Source organism: Molossus molossus, unplaced genomic scaffold (assembly GCF_014108415.1).
Source record: "Molossus molossus isolate mMolMol1 unplaced genomic scaffold, mMolMol1.p scaffold_m16_p_7, whole genome shotgun sequence".
Lineage (NCBI taxonomy): Eukaryota > Metazoa > Chordata > Mammalia > Chiroptera > Molossidae > Molossus > Molossus molossus.
In genome coordinates this window covers 104,078,449-104,096,886 of record NW_023425401.1, presented here as the reverse complement: position 1 = coordinate 104,096,886, position 18,438 = coordinate 104,078,449, and the positions used below count along the sequence as shown (strand labels likewise).

The window sequence follows — 18,438 nt, the reverse complement described above, 5'->3', positions numbered from 1 at the left end:
GGCAGGAGAAGAAGAAGAAGCCTGGATGACCACATGTTGAAGAGCCAGAGGAACTAAATAGGAGGACAGTGAGCCCTCTCCTTTTGTGTCTGTCCCCATACAAGCCACAAGAAGGAAAGGTTTCAGCAATATCCCGACGTTTAGCAAAAGGAACCCCCCCCCCCCGCTTCTTACTCCCAAACAGTTTCATCTTCTTTATAGCACCAAGCTTTTCAGAATGAGAAGCTTTCTAATCTCTCTATCACTGCTCTGGATGGGTTCTGTGGCAACATGTATACAACGCTACATTTACTTTGCAGTAGCAATGGGGCCAGGATTAGAAAATACACAGCCAGAGAAAGAGAGAACCATGGGGTATTCAAAATGCAGATGGCCATCTTGTGGAGAAATTGCATAAAAATGTAGGACAAGACCCAGCAACCGATGATGAAGAAACAAAGCGAGGGTCTCTTCCTTTGGACTCTGATTGTGCCCCCTCTCACCTCACCACCCTCCCCACTTCCTACCTCCCCCAGGAAATCCACTTTCAGAAACAAATTATAAGCAAATTAATTGGGCTAATAGAACTCGACACAGAAGTACACATTTGCTTTCTCTAGTTGTTCCTACACCACAAAGGGTTCATCTGTGGAAAAAAAAGGAGAAACTGAGACTGAGATTCTATGGGCAGAGCACAGGTTTTATTACCTGCCTCGTCTGCTTCCGTGGCATGAGCGGTTGTGGTACCCACTGTTTGTTTGATTTTTGTAATGATGATAACGGTGATGGAGTACTGAGAATCGCCTAAGTTAACCAAATAACCCACAGGAGGAATCATACACCTGAAAATGGCCAAGAGAAGAGTTAATCCTTGAAAAGTTGACAGCAGCGTTTCACACTATCCCGAAGGGCCTCTTTGACCTTGTCATTTCGGAGGGTGAAGATGAATGGGTTCAGAAAAGGGGTCACCACAGAAATCAGCAGGGAGCCAATCTTATTGTACTGGGCTGCCTGCGTTTGACTGGGTTTCACGTAGAGGAACAAGCAGGTGCCGTAGCCGATCACGACAAAGGTGAAGTGGGAGGCGCAGGTGGAGAAGGCTTTCCTCCGGCCGGAGGCTGAGGGGATCTTGAGGATGGTGGAGATGATGTAGGTGTAGGAGACCGCTGTGGGTGCCAGAGAACCAACGATAATAAAAATGGCCATCAAAAACAGAACAAACTCGGTGAGAAGAGTATCCTCGCAGGATAGTGTGAGCAGTTGCCCTCGGTCACAGTAGAAATGGTCTAGCACGTTGGATTTGCAGAAGGGAAGCTGAAACGTGGCATAGACGGGCCAGATCTCAGAAAGGAACCCAAACAGCCACGACACAGTTACCACCCAGATGCAGGTGTGGCTGCTCATAATGCTGCTGTACCTCAGAGGGTTACAGACGGCCACGTAACGGTCCACAGCCATCGCCCCCAGTAATGCAAACTCTGTGGTCCCCAAAGCAAGGTACAGGAAGAGCTGGGCGACACACCCAGCCAGAGATATTGTCTGCATCCCAGGGAGCAGCAACCCCCAAAGCATGACGGGGATGATGATAGAGGTGATCAGGATCTCCAAGGCAGAGAGGTGACCCAGGAAGAAGTACATGGGGGACTGCAGACGTTTATCCACACAGACGATCATGATGATGACCGTGTTTCCTATTACTGTCACTGAGTAGAAGAGGAAGAAGGTAGTAAAGAGGAGATGGTGTAGTTCCTTGGAGCCAGGGAAGCCGAGAAGACAAAATTCAGTGGCACTGGAGTGGTTGCTCATCACAGAGTCCTTGTCCCCGATCTTTGTAAAACACAGATATCAAAAGAGAGGTAACACTGCTCCACATGGTCAGGGTATTGCTGAAACTTTTCCTCTTTGTGGCTCGTATGGGGACAGACACAAAGGAGAGGGGGAGGACCGATTAGTATGAGGAACTCTTTTCTCCTGAGGACAAGGTGAACCTTCCCTACTACTCCGCCCTGCACAAAGACAGACCTAAATATTGTCTCTGAATCCAGCTCAAAGTTCGCTGTGTCGGATGGCTGAGGACAGCTTCTATTCTATTGATGTGAAGAAAACCTTCCTTGTCTTTTTCCCCCACTGGATGTGCCTTCCCACAGGGGACAAAGGCTACGACATTTTAAACTGCTTAGTTTTAAGCTGAATCAGTCAGCCCCGAAGGATGCTGAGGTTGCCCTTTTTCCTCTTAGGTTCACTGTTTATATCAGATGATATAATAGCATTCCAGGTGAGGTTCAAGGCACGGAACTCCGAACCCCAGACTGGCGCTACACAGACCCACCTTGGGGCCCGCAGCAAAGAGACAGGGGGTCCCAGAAAACACCTCTGCTCTCCCCCAGATCGTATAACCTTTCCATTACAGCACAGCAAGATCTCCAAATGGAAACCCTGGAGCTTGGGAGAATGTCCCAGAGCTGAGTCCTCCTGTACTCATTCCATTTTCTCTCCAGAGTCTTGGGAGAAGGGAAAGGTGGCAGGTGGCGCTGACTGAAATAGATCTCTGCCCCTCACTTCATCCGTCTGTTACTCCGCGTCACCTCCTCAGAGGACGCTGTCCAAGTCCTGACCCGAAATAGGAGGGACGCGATCCACCTTGGACTCCGGTTTTCTTCATAGCACTTTCCCCTGATACCATGTGATATGTTTCATTATTTCATTCCTTCATTTCACAGGACATAAATGCAGCAGACCCCGGCCCAGTGGAGCTTATATCCATGTTGCGGGTAAAGCGATAAAATTATATGTAAGTAACAATTATGTAAAAGATGTTAGTTTATTCATCATGCCATAGAAAAAGTAATACAAGGAAGAAAGAAGGATGGGAGATTTATTTGTATTTATTCATTCTTCATCTATGATATTAAAATAATAACTCCATGAGGGCAAAGACATGTCATACATATAGACTATATGTCTATGTGATAGATAGAAAATATTCTTGAGCCAGATAAGTAGTGCTAAAACTTTTTGTAGATGGTTTGTATGCAGACATATGATGTATGAGTAAATAGGTCTTATTCTGGCCAAGGCTAACTAGGCCATGTCCCCTTCATCTCCCTCTCCTTGGCCTCCCTCCGGCCTCACATGCCATCTTCCCTTCCTCTCTCCTTCCTGGTGCAGCCTCCCCGGTATCCCTGTGGCTTCTTTACTGATGGGCAAACATGCCTCAGGACAGAACTGTTGGAAGAGCTCAGCGGCCCTTTTCCACGAACTCTGCACAACCAGCACGAGATGAGGACAGATGAGGGAGAAGGACCCTGACGGGCGTCAGGGAGCTGTGTCCATCCCTGGCTTTGGGTCCGGGGGGAACTGGTCTGCTGTCCGCTGCGCACAGCGGACTTGGAAATGAATGCATCTGCCTTGCTGCTCCCCTGGCCTGCTCTTCAGACTCTGGGTGTCCCCGTGTTAGACAGCAGCCAGACCCCGAACACCCCACCTCACTCGTTCCCCCACAGAGGAGAGACCTGGAGACACTCACCTCTGGGGAAGGTTTCACCACCACTTCTCATTCTTGCCAGGGCTTGGACCAGGTGAGCCAGGTGAGCTCCCCCCTGGCTACTGCTGAGCCAGGCACAGGGGCTACAGCAACTTTCTGCTGTCTCCACTCAGGATGAAAAAGGAAACTGTCCTCAGGGAGGGGCTTAGGAAAAAGCCCCAAAATAAGTGTTGTGGGGAGCTGAGGGGGTCTCTCTCTCTCCCCTTCCCTCCCACTACCTTCTTTCCCAAGGGGACTTATTCACTGAGATACCTGTTCTTAATTGGCCCAGGTTCATGGTGTCCCTGGAGAGAACAGAACACACTTACTTATGCCCATTTTGACCAATTAAGTTTCAGAACTTTTTAAAGTTTTTGTGTAATGGGAAAACATGAAATCTCACCAATCAGTCTCCTCAATACCAAGGCTGCCTTCTCCAAAGCCCCAAGTCTTGGTTTCCAGAAGATGTCTCAAAGTGTCGAAGCAGATCACCCCTTCTGCCCTTTATCCAAGGCTCTCCCTGGGTTCTCCTAGCTACTCGGGGCCAAAATCCGCCCCCACTTCCCAATGGGAGACACCACAACTAACCTCTGAAACATACACCGATATCCAAAAAGCCTGCCTATTGGTCTCGGTCAAAGCCTTGACTTCATCAAAGATCCCCAGCAAAGCCTGATTTCTCTTAACTCATTTTACAGAGACTCCTGTTTCTAACCCTGTGTGCCCTCCAGGACACTGTGGGGTCTACCCCACATTCAGCTCCACCCTCCGGTATTGTCTCAGGTGTCCACTCTTCCAGACATGCGCCCTAGCGAGATCCTTCCTGCCATGTATTTCTATAGCGTGTTCCTGACTACCGCCAGCCGGGCACTTCCATGCACAAGGACAGCCCAGCGAGGCAGCTCTGTTTACAACCGGGCGCAATGGACAGAAAGCGGAGTGGAGATCTGGGTGGCACTGGAGGGAAACAGAAAAACAGGAGAGTCACAGAACAGGTATCATTTCACGTATGCCTGTTAAATCTGAGGATATCGACTGGTGCAGAAGGGTGTAAATTAGGAATAATCTTCCTTCCGATTTCTCAGATTACCCGAATCCATCCAGATTGCCACATAACCTTAGAGGAATGTCTTAAGCCTTCGTCTGCATATTATTTTCGAGAAAATGCTGAGAAAGTTTGTTTTATGCACTTTTCTCTCTCACTTAACAATTTTAAAAGATCACTTAACAATTATAAAAGATGTTCCTGTATCAATACATATGACCTCACTTCTACTGTTTTTTTTCTTGCATAATATTCAATTAAATGGGTGTCCCATTCTTTATTAGTTAGCTCTCTATTGATCAATTTTTGTTGTTTTCAATTTGATTTTGAAAAATGATGCTGCCCTGGACAGTGTGTTCAGTGGTTAGAGCGTCAGCCCTTGGATTGAAGGGTCACGGGTTTGATTCCTGGTCAAGGACACATACCTGGGTTGCAGGGTCACTCCCCAGCCCTGGTCAGGGCACACGTGGAAGGCAACCAATCGAAGTATCTCTCTTCCATCAATGTTTCTCTCTCTCTTACCCTCCCTCCCTTCTTTCCACTCTCTCCAAAAATCAATGAAAAAATATTCTCAGGTGAGGATTAACCAAACAAAAAAAAAAAAAAAAGAAAGAAAGAAAAGTGATGCTATAATATGCTTAGACATGTATAAGTTCATACACATTTATATTGCTGGAAGAAATACCTAGAGTTTAAATTTCTAGGTCAAAGGGGAGATATATTGTAATCATTGCTTTTTATTGGCATCGTTTTATACTCCAATCACTTTGGATCTATTCATAATTAACTACCAGTTAAGATAGTTTTATTGGTATATTTTGTCAAATATTTAAGTAAAAACTTATACCAACCCTACATAAAATCTTCTATAAAATTGAGGAGAAAGGAACACACACTGACCAATTTACCTCATAAGACCAGAGCAAAGGATATCACAAGAATATGAACATACAAACATATATTCCACATAAACATGGGTGCAAAAATGTTTAATGAAGTATTAAAACTCAAATCCACCAATACGTAAAGAGAATAATATGCTATAGCAAGTGATAATTTTATTCCAGAAATGTAAAGCCAGCTTAATGCTAGGGGATTAATCAGTACAATTCACCATGTTAACAGAGCTAAAGAGAAAAACCACAAGATCACTTCAATAAGAGAAGAAAAAGCATCTGAAAAAAATCAACATCCATTGGTGAAAAACTGATAAAACCAGGAACTAAAGTGATCTTCCTCAAACTGATAAATAGCATCGACCAAACATCGTAGTGCTAACATAAAACCTAATGATGAAAGGCCTGATCTTTCCCTCTAAGATAGAGAATAAGGTAAGAATATCTATCCTCTCCACTTCTAGTCAACATTATACGGGGAATCCTAGCTAATGCAATAAAGAAAGAAAATTAAATTAAAAGTATATAGTCAAGAAATAAAGAAATGAAGTTATTTATTTGGAGATACATAATTCTGTATGTAGAAAATCCTAAGAAGTCCACAAAAAAGCTACTAGAACCAATAAGTGATTATCAAGGTCACTGGATAAAGGCTCAACATACAAAAAGCTATTGTATTGCTATACAGTAGCAAGGAACACTAGAAATAGAAATAAAATATTTAATTTATAATAACACTCACAAACATGAAAAACTAAGTAACATATTTAACAAAGTATGTGCAAGACCTATACAACTAAAACTATAAAACATTGATGAAATAATGTTTTATAACTATAGATGAAAAAATACTCTATTTTCACGAATCAGAAGACACAATTTTGTTAGAACATCAGTTCTCTCCAAACTAGTCAATAGGTTCAATACAAATTCAATCAAAATTCCAGGAAGCTTTTTGTTAACATTCAAAAGCTAACTCTAATATTTCTGTGCACATTTTAAAATTGAATAAAATTAATGAAATAAGATCAGGAAAAAATTGACTTACTGTAAAGATACAGTAATCAAGACAATATGTTATTGACATAATATCATGCAGCTCTATTATAAACCAAGGGAATAGATCATTCAAACACAGATCTAAATATATATCTTCCATTGATTTTAACTACACTAACTGTTGATAAATATGTGAAGCCACTGGAAATCCCACACATGGCTGGTAGGAATGTACAATGGTATGAGCAACAACAGTTAAACATACACTTACTGTACAAGCCTGCAATTCAACGCCACTCTTAGATATTCCAGTAAGATAAATGAAAACACATATCCACATGAAGACATGTTTATGAATCTTGATGCAGTTTTAGTCACAGTACACTTCAAACAAACCACATAACTGGTGAATGGATGACTAAATGGTGGAGTCTCCATACAGTGGAATACTACTCAGCTATAAAAAGAAATAAACTATTGATAGATGCATCACCATGGATACATCTCTACAGCATTATATGAAGCAAAAGAATCAGACATAAAGTCAATTTTTTGTTATTCCATAATAAAGCCAAGAAAGTAAAAGTCTACTCTATATTAACAGAAGGTAGCCTGAGGCTGGGGTTGGAAATAAAGGTTCACTCGAAAGGGGCACAGGGAAACCTTTTGGGTGAAGAACGTGTTTCATAATTTGGTTGGGGTGATGATTCGATGTGAGTATACATTTGTAAAAACTCATTGAAACGTACACTTAAAGTAGCTGCATCTATTGTATAAAAGTTAACCTTAATGAAGTTGAAAATATTATCTAAAAATAAACTCTAAATCTACAACACAGGATGTAGTTCGTCATTGGGGGCTTGATGACGAGGGAAATGAGATAAAGTCTGGTGAAGGATACAGATACCACTGGGGTGAATCAGAAGGTATTAGAATAAGTAGATAAAGCAAGATAAGTAGAATCTGGCTGTGCAGTGGGTGTGGGAGAAGTAAACAGAACACAGGGAGAAGAGAGGGTCTAAGTAACCCTCAAAGATGTCAGAGTGTGACAAGTAACATGTAGCCCTCTCCCCAAACAGATGTCTCTTTGGCCAAATTCTAACAACCATTTGAGTAACTTTCTGCAAACACCTCTTAAAGGAATAGAAACTTGTCTTTGTCAAAAGGAAGACTGATATCTCCCACCAGTAGAGCTTATTCGGCCGAGAGCACAGCTTTAAAGTGTCCACCTTTGGCGAAAATGCAAGATCATGGCTGAACCATTGAATCAGGAGCCTGGAAACTCATTCCTTTTCATATTTCTTAGCTGTGTCATAGCCAGTGTGAGCTTTCGCCCCTCTGGCTTTGATTCTTCTCACCTGAACTATCAGGGCATTGGTAGACATGCTGTCTGGTTTTTCTGTCACCTCTATCTTGCCCCAAGTGAAGGGGCAAAGAGCAGAGTCTTTCAATAACATGCGGAGCTTCTCAGCTTCCTGTGGAGGCTCTCCGACCCTTTGCCATGGAATCCCTCGGCAACTCTAACCCTTCGGTCAGAATCAACCCTTTACAGACAACTCCATGAGCAGTTATGGGCTACACCAGCCTCAGTACCCAAACTAAGCCCAGATTAGTAGGTTTCATCGGTGAGCAAAGCTGGTGAACATCCAAACTGCAATTTTGACCCAAGCTCAAGGCCATTCTATATCTGTGTCTGGCTTCCCCACATAAGCATACTGGGGACACAGATAAGAGGTGATGTCATCCTAGCCCAGAAAAAGAAAGAGCCATTTTGATGATCTAGTAGATAGTTGGGTTATTAAAGCCCCAAGTTTTGTGTCCCTGTCTGCAAGAGGAAATGAGAGGGACCTGTCACAAAGCCTCCACATCGCGCTTGCTTTTCTCTTTCTACTCTGTTCCCCAGTCCCAGCCTGAGCAATCTTTGAAAACACAAGATGCCATCAGGTCTCTCCTCTGACTGACACCTTCTCAGTGCCCTTTGGATACAGCCCCAAGTCCTGTAAGAAGGGCTGCAATGCTTTTCCCTAATGTCACCATGAGTTACTCATCCTTCGCTGCCTGCTGTCCAGAAACACTGACATTCTGGCAGACTTCATGGGGGTGGGGAGTGCACACCGCTCCATTTCTGGAAGTGCCCGCTCCATTCCCACCCGCTTTGTCTAGTGAAGCCGGATGTCACTTGCGATTACTCTCCTGCGGAGGCTTTTCCTAACCTTTGCAGACATGTTCCCGGCCAGGTGCTCTCCAAACACCCAGTAGGAGATGCTGTGTACACTGCCGAGGCTCCCTTCAGGACCCAGGCTGTCATTCCCCTAGCTCACAGCGGACATTATAGCCAGAAATTACATTCAGTCAGAGAGAAATGCCTCCCTCTGAGATTATAGCCCTTCCCCTAAGGCCACCCATACCCATGGCCTGTCAAAACAAGTGACCAGCCCCTGTGTTTTCATTAGCAACACAAGTCAGGACCACTGGGCAGGGGCATCTTAGCTCCAGAGTTTCAGGCAGCATTGAAGCCCCTGGTGCAACTAACTCATCACAGCTCAGCCTCTCCCCAACCCCACCGAGACTTCTCCCTCACTCCTTCTCCCTCACTCCTTCTCCCTCACCCCTTGTTCCAAGGATCAGTCTCAGACCTAAGATAACCTCATGGTTCCTTTCTCAAAATGACTCACTATTTGTAATTATGTACGTGTGTGTATTTGGGTGTATGCATTGTGTACATGTTCTCATTTTGTCTGGTTATATTAGTCCTCATCAAATATGCTGTATCAGGGAGGAGACCACGTCTACCATGTTCACGGCTATATTTTCACGGAAAAATCACTGTTGTTTAAAAAATATTCTTGTTAAATTTTCTGTTCTTTAATTTTTAATAAGGCCAAACACTTCATATTTTTAAAAATTATTTATATTTCTGTTTAGTGAACCTATTGTTTTGTAAGAGAACGTTATACATAAATTAAATAAAACTTTGCTTCATGTTTTTACTTTTATACAGTATCATTATACATAAATATTTCATTCTTAGGTAAAGTTACATTGAATAGTCTTAGTATTCTGGGATCTGCATTTTCCTTAGAAAAGCTGATGTTCATATTCTACGGCCACTAAAAAAAAATATATCGTATCTGTTACTTTTTACATTTAAGTCCATTTGAATCATAAAATTTATCATTTTTTTGAAAGCATATGTTATAAATCTATGGTTATGCTTTTTTTAGATATTTTGTAAATGCAATAAATATCTTTGGAATAAAGGCAAAGGAGGGAGGGAGGGAGAATAAAAGACAGATTGAGAGAGAGGAGGAAGAGGAGGAACAGGAGGAGGAGGAGGAAGAAGCAGAATCAACTTAGAGAAATGCCTGGGTAAAAGATGCTTTTTCTCCCTTGGCTGGGACAAGGAGGTGGGTGAACAGGAGATTAGAATGACTAGTGATACCAACAAGGGCCAGAGAGTGTCAGCGATGGAAAGAAAATGTCCTCCACACTTATTTACACATGTTGAACCTGACTCCTAGGCAGACTGAACAGCTGCCTAAAGTCACACAGTAATTTACCAGGGACCCTGACCCCTAGCTCAGCCTTCTGATCAGAAGAGCACAAAGAGCTGCTTTTGGCAGAGAATGATGCAAGGGGTAGAGAAGGGGCAGGAGGGACCTGGAAGGATCCTACCAACTCTGAGATTCTCGGGCCTCAAAAATATACTTTTAAAGATCATTCTGTCCATGAAGTTCTCGTAATCAAAGACAAAAGTTTGGAGTTGAATAAAGTGCATACTGGCACCGAGTAGATGTTCAGTCACCCATATCAATGCATGTGGATTGTCTTTGTCAAAAACAATAATTAAGAGTTCCTCTTTAGATATGAGGAGTGCTAACTGCAAGAGCTCACCTGAGTGGCTTATGGCAATCTCAGTGTCTAGGATGGTTGAGCAGATGCCAAGGACAGTTAGCCCCTTGGTGGGGTAGCAGAGGGGACTTCACAGCTGGGGACCCTCAAGCATCAGGCTCTCATACACCTGTAACATGGTGACAGGTGGTCCAAGAAGCCAGTGGGCAGGCAGAATGATGGTCCCCCAAAGCTGTCCATGCCTGGCCCCTGGGAATGTGTTACCGTATGTAGCAATAAAGAATTGGCAGATGTGATTAAATTAAGGACCTTGAGATGGGGAGATTATCCTGATCCAGGTGGGCTGCATCGAGATCCAGGAATCTACAGAAGTGGAAAACCTTTCCCGATAATGTCAGAGTCAGAGGGAGACGTGACAATGGAAGAAGGGTCAGAGGGATGTAGTGTTTCTGGCTCTGGAGATGGAGGAAGGGAACTAGGAGCCAAGGAACATGGGCAAGGTCTAGCCCTAGACAAAGCAAGAAGCTCCCTGAACAGAGCACAGCCCCGGGGACACCATGGTTTTAGACCACTCAGGCCTGTGTCAAACTCTGAGCTATAGAGTTTGTAAGACAATAAATCTGTAGTGTTTATACCACCAAACTTGCGGTGATTTGCTACAGAAGCAATGGAACACGAGTGCGGTCATGAACGCCCACACCCAGCCGCACACGCGCCTCTCAATTCTCAACATGTCCTGCCTTCCACGCTGCTTTGAACAGCCCTCCCGGCTGCCTGCCTGAACCCCCTAGGAGTAATAGGCTGCTTTCTACCATTATTACCCATTTCTGTCCTGAGTGACTAAAATCTTCCCTGTTGTCAATGGTTCTGTCCTGAAAACCCAGCTCCCGTTCCAGGTCCTACAGGAAGATTGCCTGGCCAGCCCCATCCAGCCCTTGTGGGTCCTAAACTCAGCAGCCATGTACAATGTCTTCACTGGAAAGCTTTTGCTTCATATCATTGTCATCATTTCTGTCTGTGGCTGTGGGGCTAAGTGGGTAGCATCCATAAAGACTGAGCTCTGAGAGAAAGAACTGACTCAGACTTTACTGGGGAGCCCAGTCCTCCACCATCCAGTCTTCACCTTCATCCCCAAGGTGTGTGTCTTCTCAAAGGAGTCAGAGGCAAGCCCTTCCATCTGGCCAGTTCCCAAGATGTGTCTAGCAAGGGACCCTACCTCTGGGAGGAAGATATCTCCTCATAAGCTCACCGTTTCAATTCCCCAACTTCTACAGATGAGCCTGGAGAATTCGGACAAGAAGGTGCTGTGGTCCAGGGTCTACATTCCTGCTTCCAGATCTCAAAACCCTAGATCTGGGAGGGAGACAAAAGTCTCTGAGTGGAAACTTTGGTGCTAACCCTGGCCATGAACCCAGCTGCCATAAACTTAGTCCAGCTGGGAAATTCCTTTGCACCTGTTTTGTCTCATTTTCCTTCCGTAATTCCAGGAGGAAGGAAAGGGTCAGGAGGCAGACGTCGCCATGGGACCGATTCTATGCCGTCAGCTGTTTAGGTGTGTCTAGATCTCTTTCCCTTTCTTTATTCAGGTCTTTTCCTCAAATGTTACTTCCTCAGAACAGACTTCTCATTAATCTAAAGAGTAACACCAGCCTCTCAATCCCCCGAGGACTGGTTGCCTTCCCATCGTTCCCACAGAGATCACTCCGCTGGAGTCTAAGTTCCCATCCGGCATAAGCTCAGCTCTGAACCTCAGCAAGAAATCACGGGCTTGGAGACACAGTGGATAGGGAGAACCAAGAGCGTTCATCCTTGGGAGACCAGGGACAGAAACAGCCCTTTCCCCTCCAGTCTTCCAAAGGACGTGTGTCCCACATCCCAGCCCCTGGACTCGTGACACAGGGGAAGCCTTTATTTAAGATGTCAGTATAAGGGTTGGAGACATCACAGCTTGAGGAGCCGCCCACCCAGATGTGCCACCCTGCTGCAGCTGTGCAGAAGCCCCAGTCCACCCCTGCCAGCTGCAACACACTGACCAATGGCAATGGACCACATACCTTGTGTTGCTCATGTCACAGAGTGGACCATTAGGCAGGAATCTCTAGACATGAATTTCTTAATGTGAGCGGCTCCAGAAGGAGACACTGCTTAGTGGCTCAGGTAAGTGGCTTAGAGTTGATGTGGGACAGGCTCTGTGCTGCACAGACATCAGGATGGGCTTGCATTTCATCAGTGCTAGCTGTAGACCTTCGATCTGTTGTGAAGGATTGCTGGTGGGGTGGGTACAAAATGATGGAGGGACAAACCCTCTTCTTTAAATTGGAATACCATTGCCCTGGATCGTGTGGCTCGGTTGGTTGACCATTGGTTGTCTCATGCACCGAAAGATTGCCTGTTTGATTCCTGGTCACGGCACACGTCCAGGTTATGGGTTTGATCCCCAGTCAGGGTGCTTATAAGAAGCAGCCAATCAATGTTTCTCTCTCATATTGATCTTTTTCTCTTTCTCTCTCCCTCTTCCTTCCTCTCTTTCTAAAATCAATAAAAACATATCTATTTTTAAATTTATTTCTGTTACTGATGTTTCTCCTATTTTCTCCCACTGACACCCTCCTCCCAATCCCACCCTCCCCCTTACCCCCAGCATTATTGTCTATGTCCTTGTTCACGCATACATGCATATAAGTTCTGTGGTTTATCTCTTCCCTCCCCTCACATCCACCTCTTCTGAAGTCTGTCTGTCTGCACCCCACTTCCATGTCTCTGGGTCTGTTTTGTTCCTCAGCTTGTCTTGTTCATTATATTCCACAAATAAGTGAGACTGTGTGATATTAGATGTACAAATTGGAATGCCATTGTTGATGGTCAGGACACAGCTGCAGGTGCAGTTTTTACAGGCCAGAGTGTACCTAAGCACCGTATTGATTTTCTTTGAGAATTGGAAGTTTTAAAAAGTATCCTTTTGGTCACCTAAAACTCCAAGGAACAGCATAAAGCTGTGGAAATATTTACACACAGACACACACACACACACACACACACACACACGTCACACACATGTTGGCCCTAAAGAAGATGGAGAGATGATGGGCCAAGAAAATGTGGATTCACTGGCAGCTGTGACAAGGACAATGAGAGCAATGACAACTGCCTGTGGAGCATGTAGCTGTCACTGCACTGAGCAGCTTACTCATTCATTCTCTGATGCAGCCCTGGAAGCTAATTCTATCATTAGCTGTGTCTTATCACTGAGTAGATGGAGGTCCAGACAGGGAAGTAATAGAGAGGAGCAGGCTTATATTCCACAATAAGCAAGTGTCAGACCAGAATTCAAACCCAGTCCCGGGTCATGCCCCCAGCCACCACGCGAGAGTGAGGGGAGTCGGGAAGGTGCAGGGGACATTCTGCAGAGGCCAAGCAACACCACTGGGCAGAACGCTGATGACCTTGCAGGTACTGGCAGAGCACCGCCTGGTTCTGAGGCTCATCTCTGTGACCCCGTGTCCTTTCTGCTTCCTACCGTCACAAATAATACCAGAAGATCTCCCTAAAGAAAGCTAATTTATTGACTCAAAACTCTGACTTTCCATTAATTGCATGATGATAGCTGGGGCGCTGTGAATGAATGATGGTCCCCAACAGAGAGGCACCCCAGAAAGACGTGAAGGCACCCTTTAAAGGAGGTCCTGGTGCACAGCCTCTGGGTCCTGACACAGACCCCCGCCAGCAGCACCAGCACTCGGGGACTTCTGCGTGACTTCCACTAATTCTCTCCCCTTCTTTCCATGTTCCCTCTTCTCCCCATCTTTTTCTTTTTCTGGCTTTCCCTCTCACGTAGCGGGCCTTCCTCTCTCACTTGTTTCTCTTGTGTCTCCTCCTTGACCTCTCCCTACATGCCCATGTCTGGTGCCCTTTGTCCCCCTCTCTGCCCCTCTCTGTTTTCCTCCTTGTCAGTGGCTTTCCACTCTCTGCTCTATGACTCCCTAACTCTCTTTCCTATGGTTCCCATACTTGCATGTTGTTGTCTTTGTCTTTCTCTCTCTGCCCTTCTGTTTATCACTGACTGCCTCCTTGCCTTGTTCACCCTGATCTGTTTCTCTGTCTCTTTGTTTCCAAGTCAGTAATTCTCCCTCTCCCTCTCTCTGTCTCTCTGTATGTATGTATCTAGCTACCTGTCTGTCTCTCTATATCTGTCTATCGCTCTCTCTGCCTCTCCTTCTGTCTCTTTTCCTTTCCATGCAGGACCTAGCCCCTGGATCATGGCAAATCTGAGCCACCCTTCCGAATTTGTCCTCTTGGGCTTCTCGTCTTTTGGTGAGCTGCAGGTTCTGCTCTATGGGCCCTTCCTCATGCTTTATGTTCTCGCCTTCATGGGAAACATCATCATCATAGGTCTGGTCATAGCTGATGCCCACCTTTGGACTCCCATGTACTTCTTCCTGGGCAATTTCTCCCTGCTGGAGATCTTGGTGACCACGACCTCAGTGCCCAGAATGCTCTCAGACCTGCTGGCCCCCCACAAGGTAATCTCCTTTAGAAGCTGCCTGGTCCAGTTCTACTTCTACTTTTCCCTGGGTTCCACCTCCTTTCTCATCCTTTCAGACATGGCCCTCGACCGCTTTGTGGCCATCTGCCACCCACTGCGCTATGGCGTTTTGATGAGGTGGGCTGTGTGTGTGCGGCTGGCAGGGGCTGCCTGGGCAGCTCCCTTCCTAGCCATGGTGCCCACAGTCCTCTCCCGAGCTCACCTCAACTATTGCCATGGCAACGTCATTAACCACTTCTTCTGTGACAATGCACCTCTGCTGCAGCTGTCCTGCTCAGACACCAGCCTGTTGGAATTCTGGGACTTCCTGCTGGCCTTGGCCTTTGTCCTCAGCTCCTTCCTGGTAACCCTCATCTCCTACGGCTACATTGTGAGCACGGTGCTGCGGATCCCCTCTGCCAGCGGCCGACAGAAGGCGTTCTCGACGTGTGGGTCTCACCTCACCTTGGTCTTCATTGGCTACAGCAGCACCATCTTCCTGTACGTTAGGCCTGGCAAGGCACACGCTGTGGACGTCAACAAGACCATAGCCTTGGTGACATCAGTCCTCACTCCCTTTCTCAACCCCTTTATCCTCACCCTCCGCAATGAGACGTTCAAGGCAGTGCTACGGGGACAGACGCAGAGGCTGAAAGGCCTCCACAAGGCCCTACACTGAGGCCCAGGCACCCGGCCAGGCTCAGTCAAGGAGTTCTGGGAGGCTGCAGAGGACCAGCTGGCTGGGAAGACCACGGCCTGGTTTCTTTAGACTTTTTCCCTCTGTGCCTCTGAGTGATGACGACAGTGGGGCCTCTGTGCTCCTGTCTGGAGCAAAGCGCTCACAGACCATCATGCAGGTGCTCCCCACACCCACTGGCAGCCGCAAGAGCTCAGCAAGTAGCCCCGAGTCTGGGGGCCAGGGTGGGGCTTTCTGTAAAAGAAAGTACACGGGCTTCCTATTCCAGGTAGAGCAACAGGTCATGTTCTCTGATTGAGAGATACGCAGGCACAGGTGGGGTGTGTGCCTCTGTGCGTGCGCATTTGTGCGCCTGTGTGTGTGTGTGTGTGCGCGAGCCTGTGCGCCTGCGTGTGTGTTTGTGCCTGTGTGCGCCTGTGTGTGTGTGTGTGTGTGCATGTACGAGCCTGTGTGCCTGCATGTGTGTATGCGCCTGTGTGTGCCTGTGTGTGTGTGTGTGCGCGAGACTGTGCACCTGCGTACATGTGCATGTGCGCGCCTGTGTGCCTGCGTGCGTGTTTGCGCATGTGTGCGCCTGTGTGTGTGTGCATGTGTGAGCCTGTGTGCCTGCATGTGTGTATGCGCATGTGTGCGCCTGTGTGTGTGTGTGTGCATGTACGAGCCTGTGTGCCTGCATGCTTGTATGCGCATGTGTGTGTGTGTGTGCCTGTGTGTGTGTGTGCGTGTGTGAGCCTGTGCGCCTGCATACGTGTGTGCATGTACGAGCCTGTGTGCCTGCATGCGTGTATGCGCATGTGTGCACCTATGTGTGTGTGTGCATGTGTGCACGCCTGTGCGTTGGGTGCCTGTGCGCCTGCGTGCGTGTATGTGCATGTGTGCGCTGTGTGCCTGTGCGCCTGTGTGTGTGTGTGTGTGTGTGTAAGATTCCTGAAAGCCTAGTTGGTCCCATATTCCCTTTGGAATGAAACATCAGCTCCACTGACTGCACTTTCCTCCCCCCACTGAAAATTTTTTAAAATCTTCCAGTTACTTTGTCCTCAGAGTCATTGTATTCTCGTAGCTTGCACCCAGCCTGGGTTTTCTAAAATAGCCCCAACTTAAAATATGCTGCCAAATCCTTTCTGCAAACACAGTTTGACTTACCAAACTCTATTTCCCAATCAACTACACTGACCTCACTTATCAACAGTACTGCTAGCGGCACTTACTTTAAAACAACAAATCTATGAATTTACCGCAAATGTCAAGCTTTGCAAAAGTCTGCTATGTGGAAATGAAAAGGCAGGGAATCGTGGGCTCATGGGGTGGATGCAGAGTGTGGCTTTGGAATTGTGGCTCCCTTAGTGGTCCACTGGCGTCACCCCAGGCGAACCCCTTCCTAACCGAGGTACTCCTTTCTCTGACATTCTGGAAAGTTCATTTCTTTCATGCTGAGATGCTCCTCACCCAAAGGACAGGTTCGCCTGAGGTCCAAAATCTTGTCTCCTCTAATTACCCATCAGAGCAGTGACACTGGTGTTTGCTGTTGCACCAACTGATTGATTTTCTCTAATTCTTCTCCAATCACCACCTCAAAGAGTAAATGTTTGTAGAATAAATGAAAGAATGAGGAAGAAATTAAAAATAATTCTACTGATCATACATACCTTAGCTGAGTGTGTGTATATGCAAACAAATGTATGTGCATTTTTTTCATGCTTGACGGACCACCTTTACATGTGTTTTCCATTTGATTTTATCCTCACAGTAATTCAGTTATATAAAGATTCACCAATTACTCACCATGAGTGATGCTTTCTTCCTCCACAGTGGCCATTAAAAAATCAAAGACTTGTGGGTTCCAACCTTAGGTGTCTCTGTCTGTGTGAGGGTGCAAATTGTAGAGTTAATTCTAACAGATTTTGATAACGGATTTTCCTACTGATATCAAGTGCCATGAGAGCCCCGAAGGGAAATACTGATTCCTGGGCTGCAGCCCAGCAGTTTCTAAAGCACTCATCAATAAGCTTGAGGGGAAGCATGAGGAAAGAATTGGTCAAAGCAGCGGCCGAGCTGACAGCAGAATCTGAATCTTCAGACTTATCACCTGTCCATGCTCGGAAATTCTTCTTCCATCTGGATCAAAAGCAGATTCATTAGAAGTTGGAATGTCCAGGATCTTTTGCCACTAGAGTCCTCTAGCCCCTAATTCATGTGTATCCACTAAGTTCCCGTTCAATGTATAGACTCACAAGGGCAATGCCTCAAGTAACTCCTCCATAATAGTAATTATATGTTTAATAGCCTCGCTTGAAAGAGACACATACTGTTTCTAAAAGCCACTAGAGAGTCTGTATCACTTTTCAAAAGATTTGTATCTTATCACAAAAGTATCCGCAAACATTTGAAGGGTGGCAACTAACACTTATACATGCAAGAAATATTTTTATTTGGTGCGTACAGAATGTTAATTGCGTGATTGAGTCACACTTTCTTTACTATAACACCATTTTCCCCAGGAGATGAGAACAATTGATCTTATTGTTAGTTTACATAAGGCGATTTGATAATAAAGTCATTGTACAAAGGGCGACAGTCTTCCCCAGAGGTAGTTACACTGGAACATAATTGTGGGGTCAAAGGACAAGACTGTTTGTAACACCCAGAACTAATTTTATTTTTTATTGCAGAGAGAGAGGAAGGGAGGGAGGGAGGGAGGGAGAGAGAGAGAGAGAGAGAGACCTCAGTGTGAGTGAGAAACACCGATTGGTTGCCTCCTGCAAGCACCCCGACAGGGGATCAAACCTGCAACCTGGGTATGTGCCCTGACTGGGAATCGAACCTGCCACCTTCTGGTGCATGGGACGATGCTCCAACCAACTGAGCCACATAGGCCGGGGCCACCCAGAACAAATTTAAATATAGGTAGAATTCATGACTCCAAAA

General features: G+C 45.9%; 2 protein-coding genes across 2 annotated transcripts; one reads left to right on the top strand and one right to left on the bottom strand.

Annotated features, from left to right (window-relative positions):
- Positions 1 to 843: 843 nt before the first annotated feature.
- On the bottom strand, positions 844 to 1,785 carry LOC118620440 (olfactory receptor 9A4). The gene has a single exon (XM_036247527.1). The coding sequence runs from the start codon at positions 1,783 to 1,785 to the stop codon at positions 844 to 846; it is 942 nt and encodes a 313-aa protein (XP_036103420.1).
- Positions 1,786 to 14,550: 12,765 nt separating this feature from the next.
- Positions 14,551 to 15,495, top strand: LOC118620413 (olfactory receptor 6V1). Its single transcript, XM_036247486.1, has one exon. The coding sequence runs from the start codon at positions 14,551 to 14,553 to the stop codon at positions 15,493 to 15,495; it is 945 nt and encodes a 314-aa protein (XP_036103379.1).
- Positions 15,496 to 18,438: the final 2,943 nt, after the last annotated feature.

Bases quoted from the DNA above. Each gene is read 5' to 3' on its own strand.
- LOC118620440 (XM_036247527.1), bottom strand. From the start codon at position 1,785: ATGAGCAACCACTCCAGTGCCACTGAATTTTGTCTTCTCGGCTTCCCT.
- LOC118620413 (XM_036247486.1), top strand. From the start codon at position 14,551: ATGGCAAATCTGAGCCACCCTTCCGAATTTGTCCTCTTGGGCTTCTCG.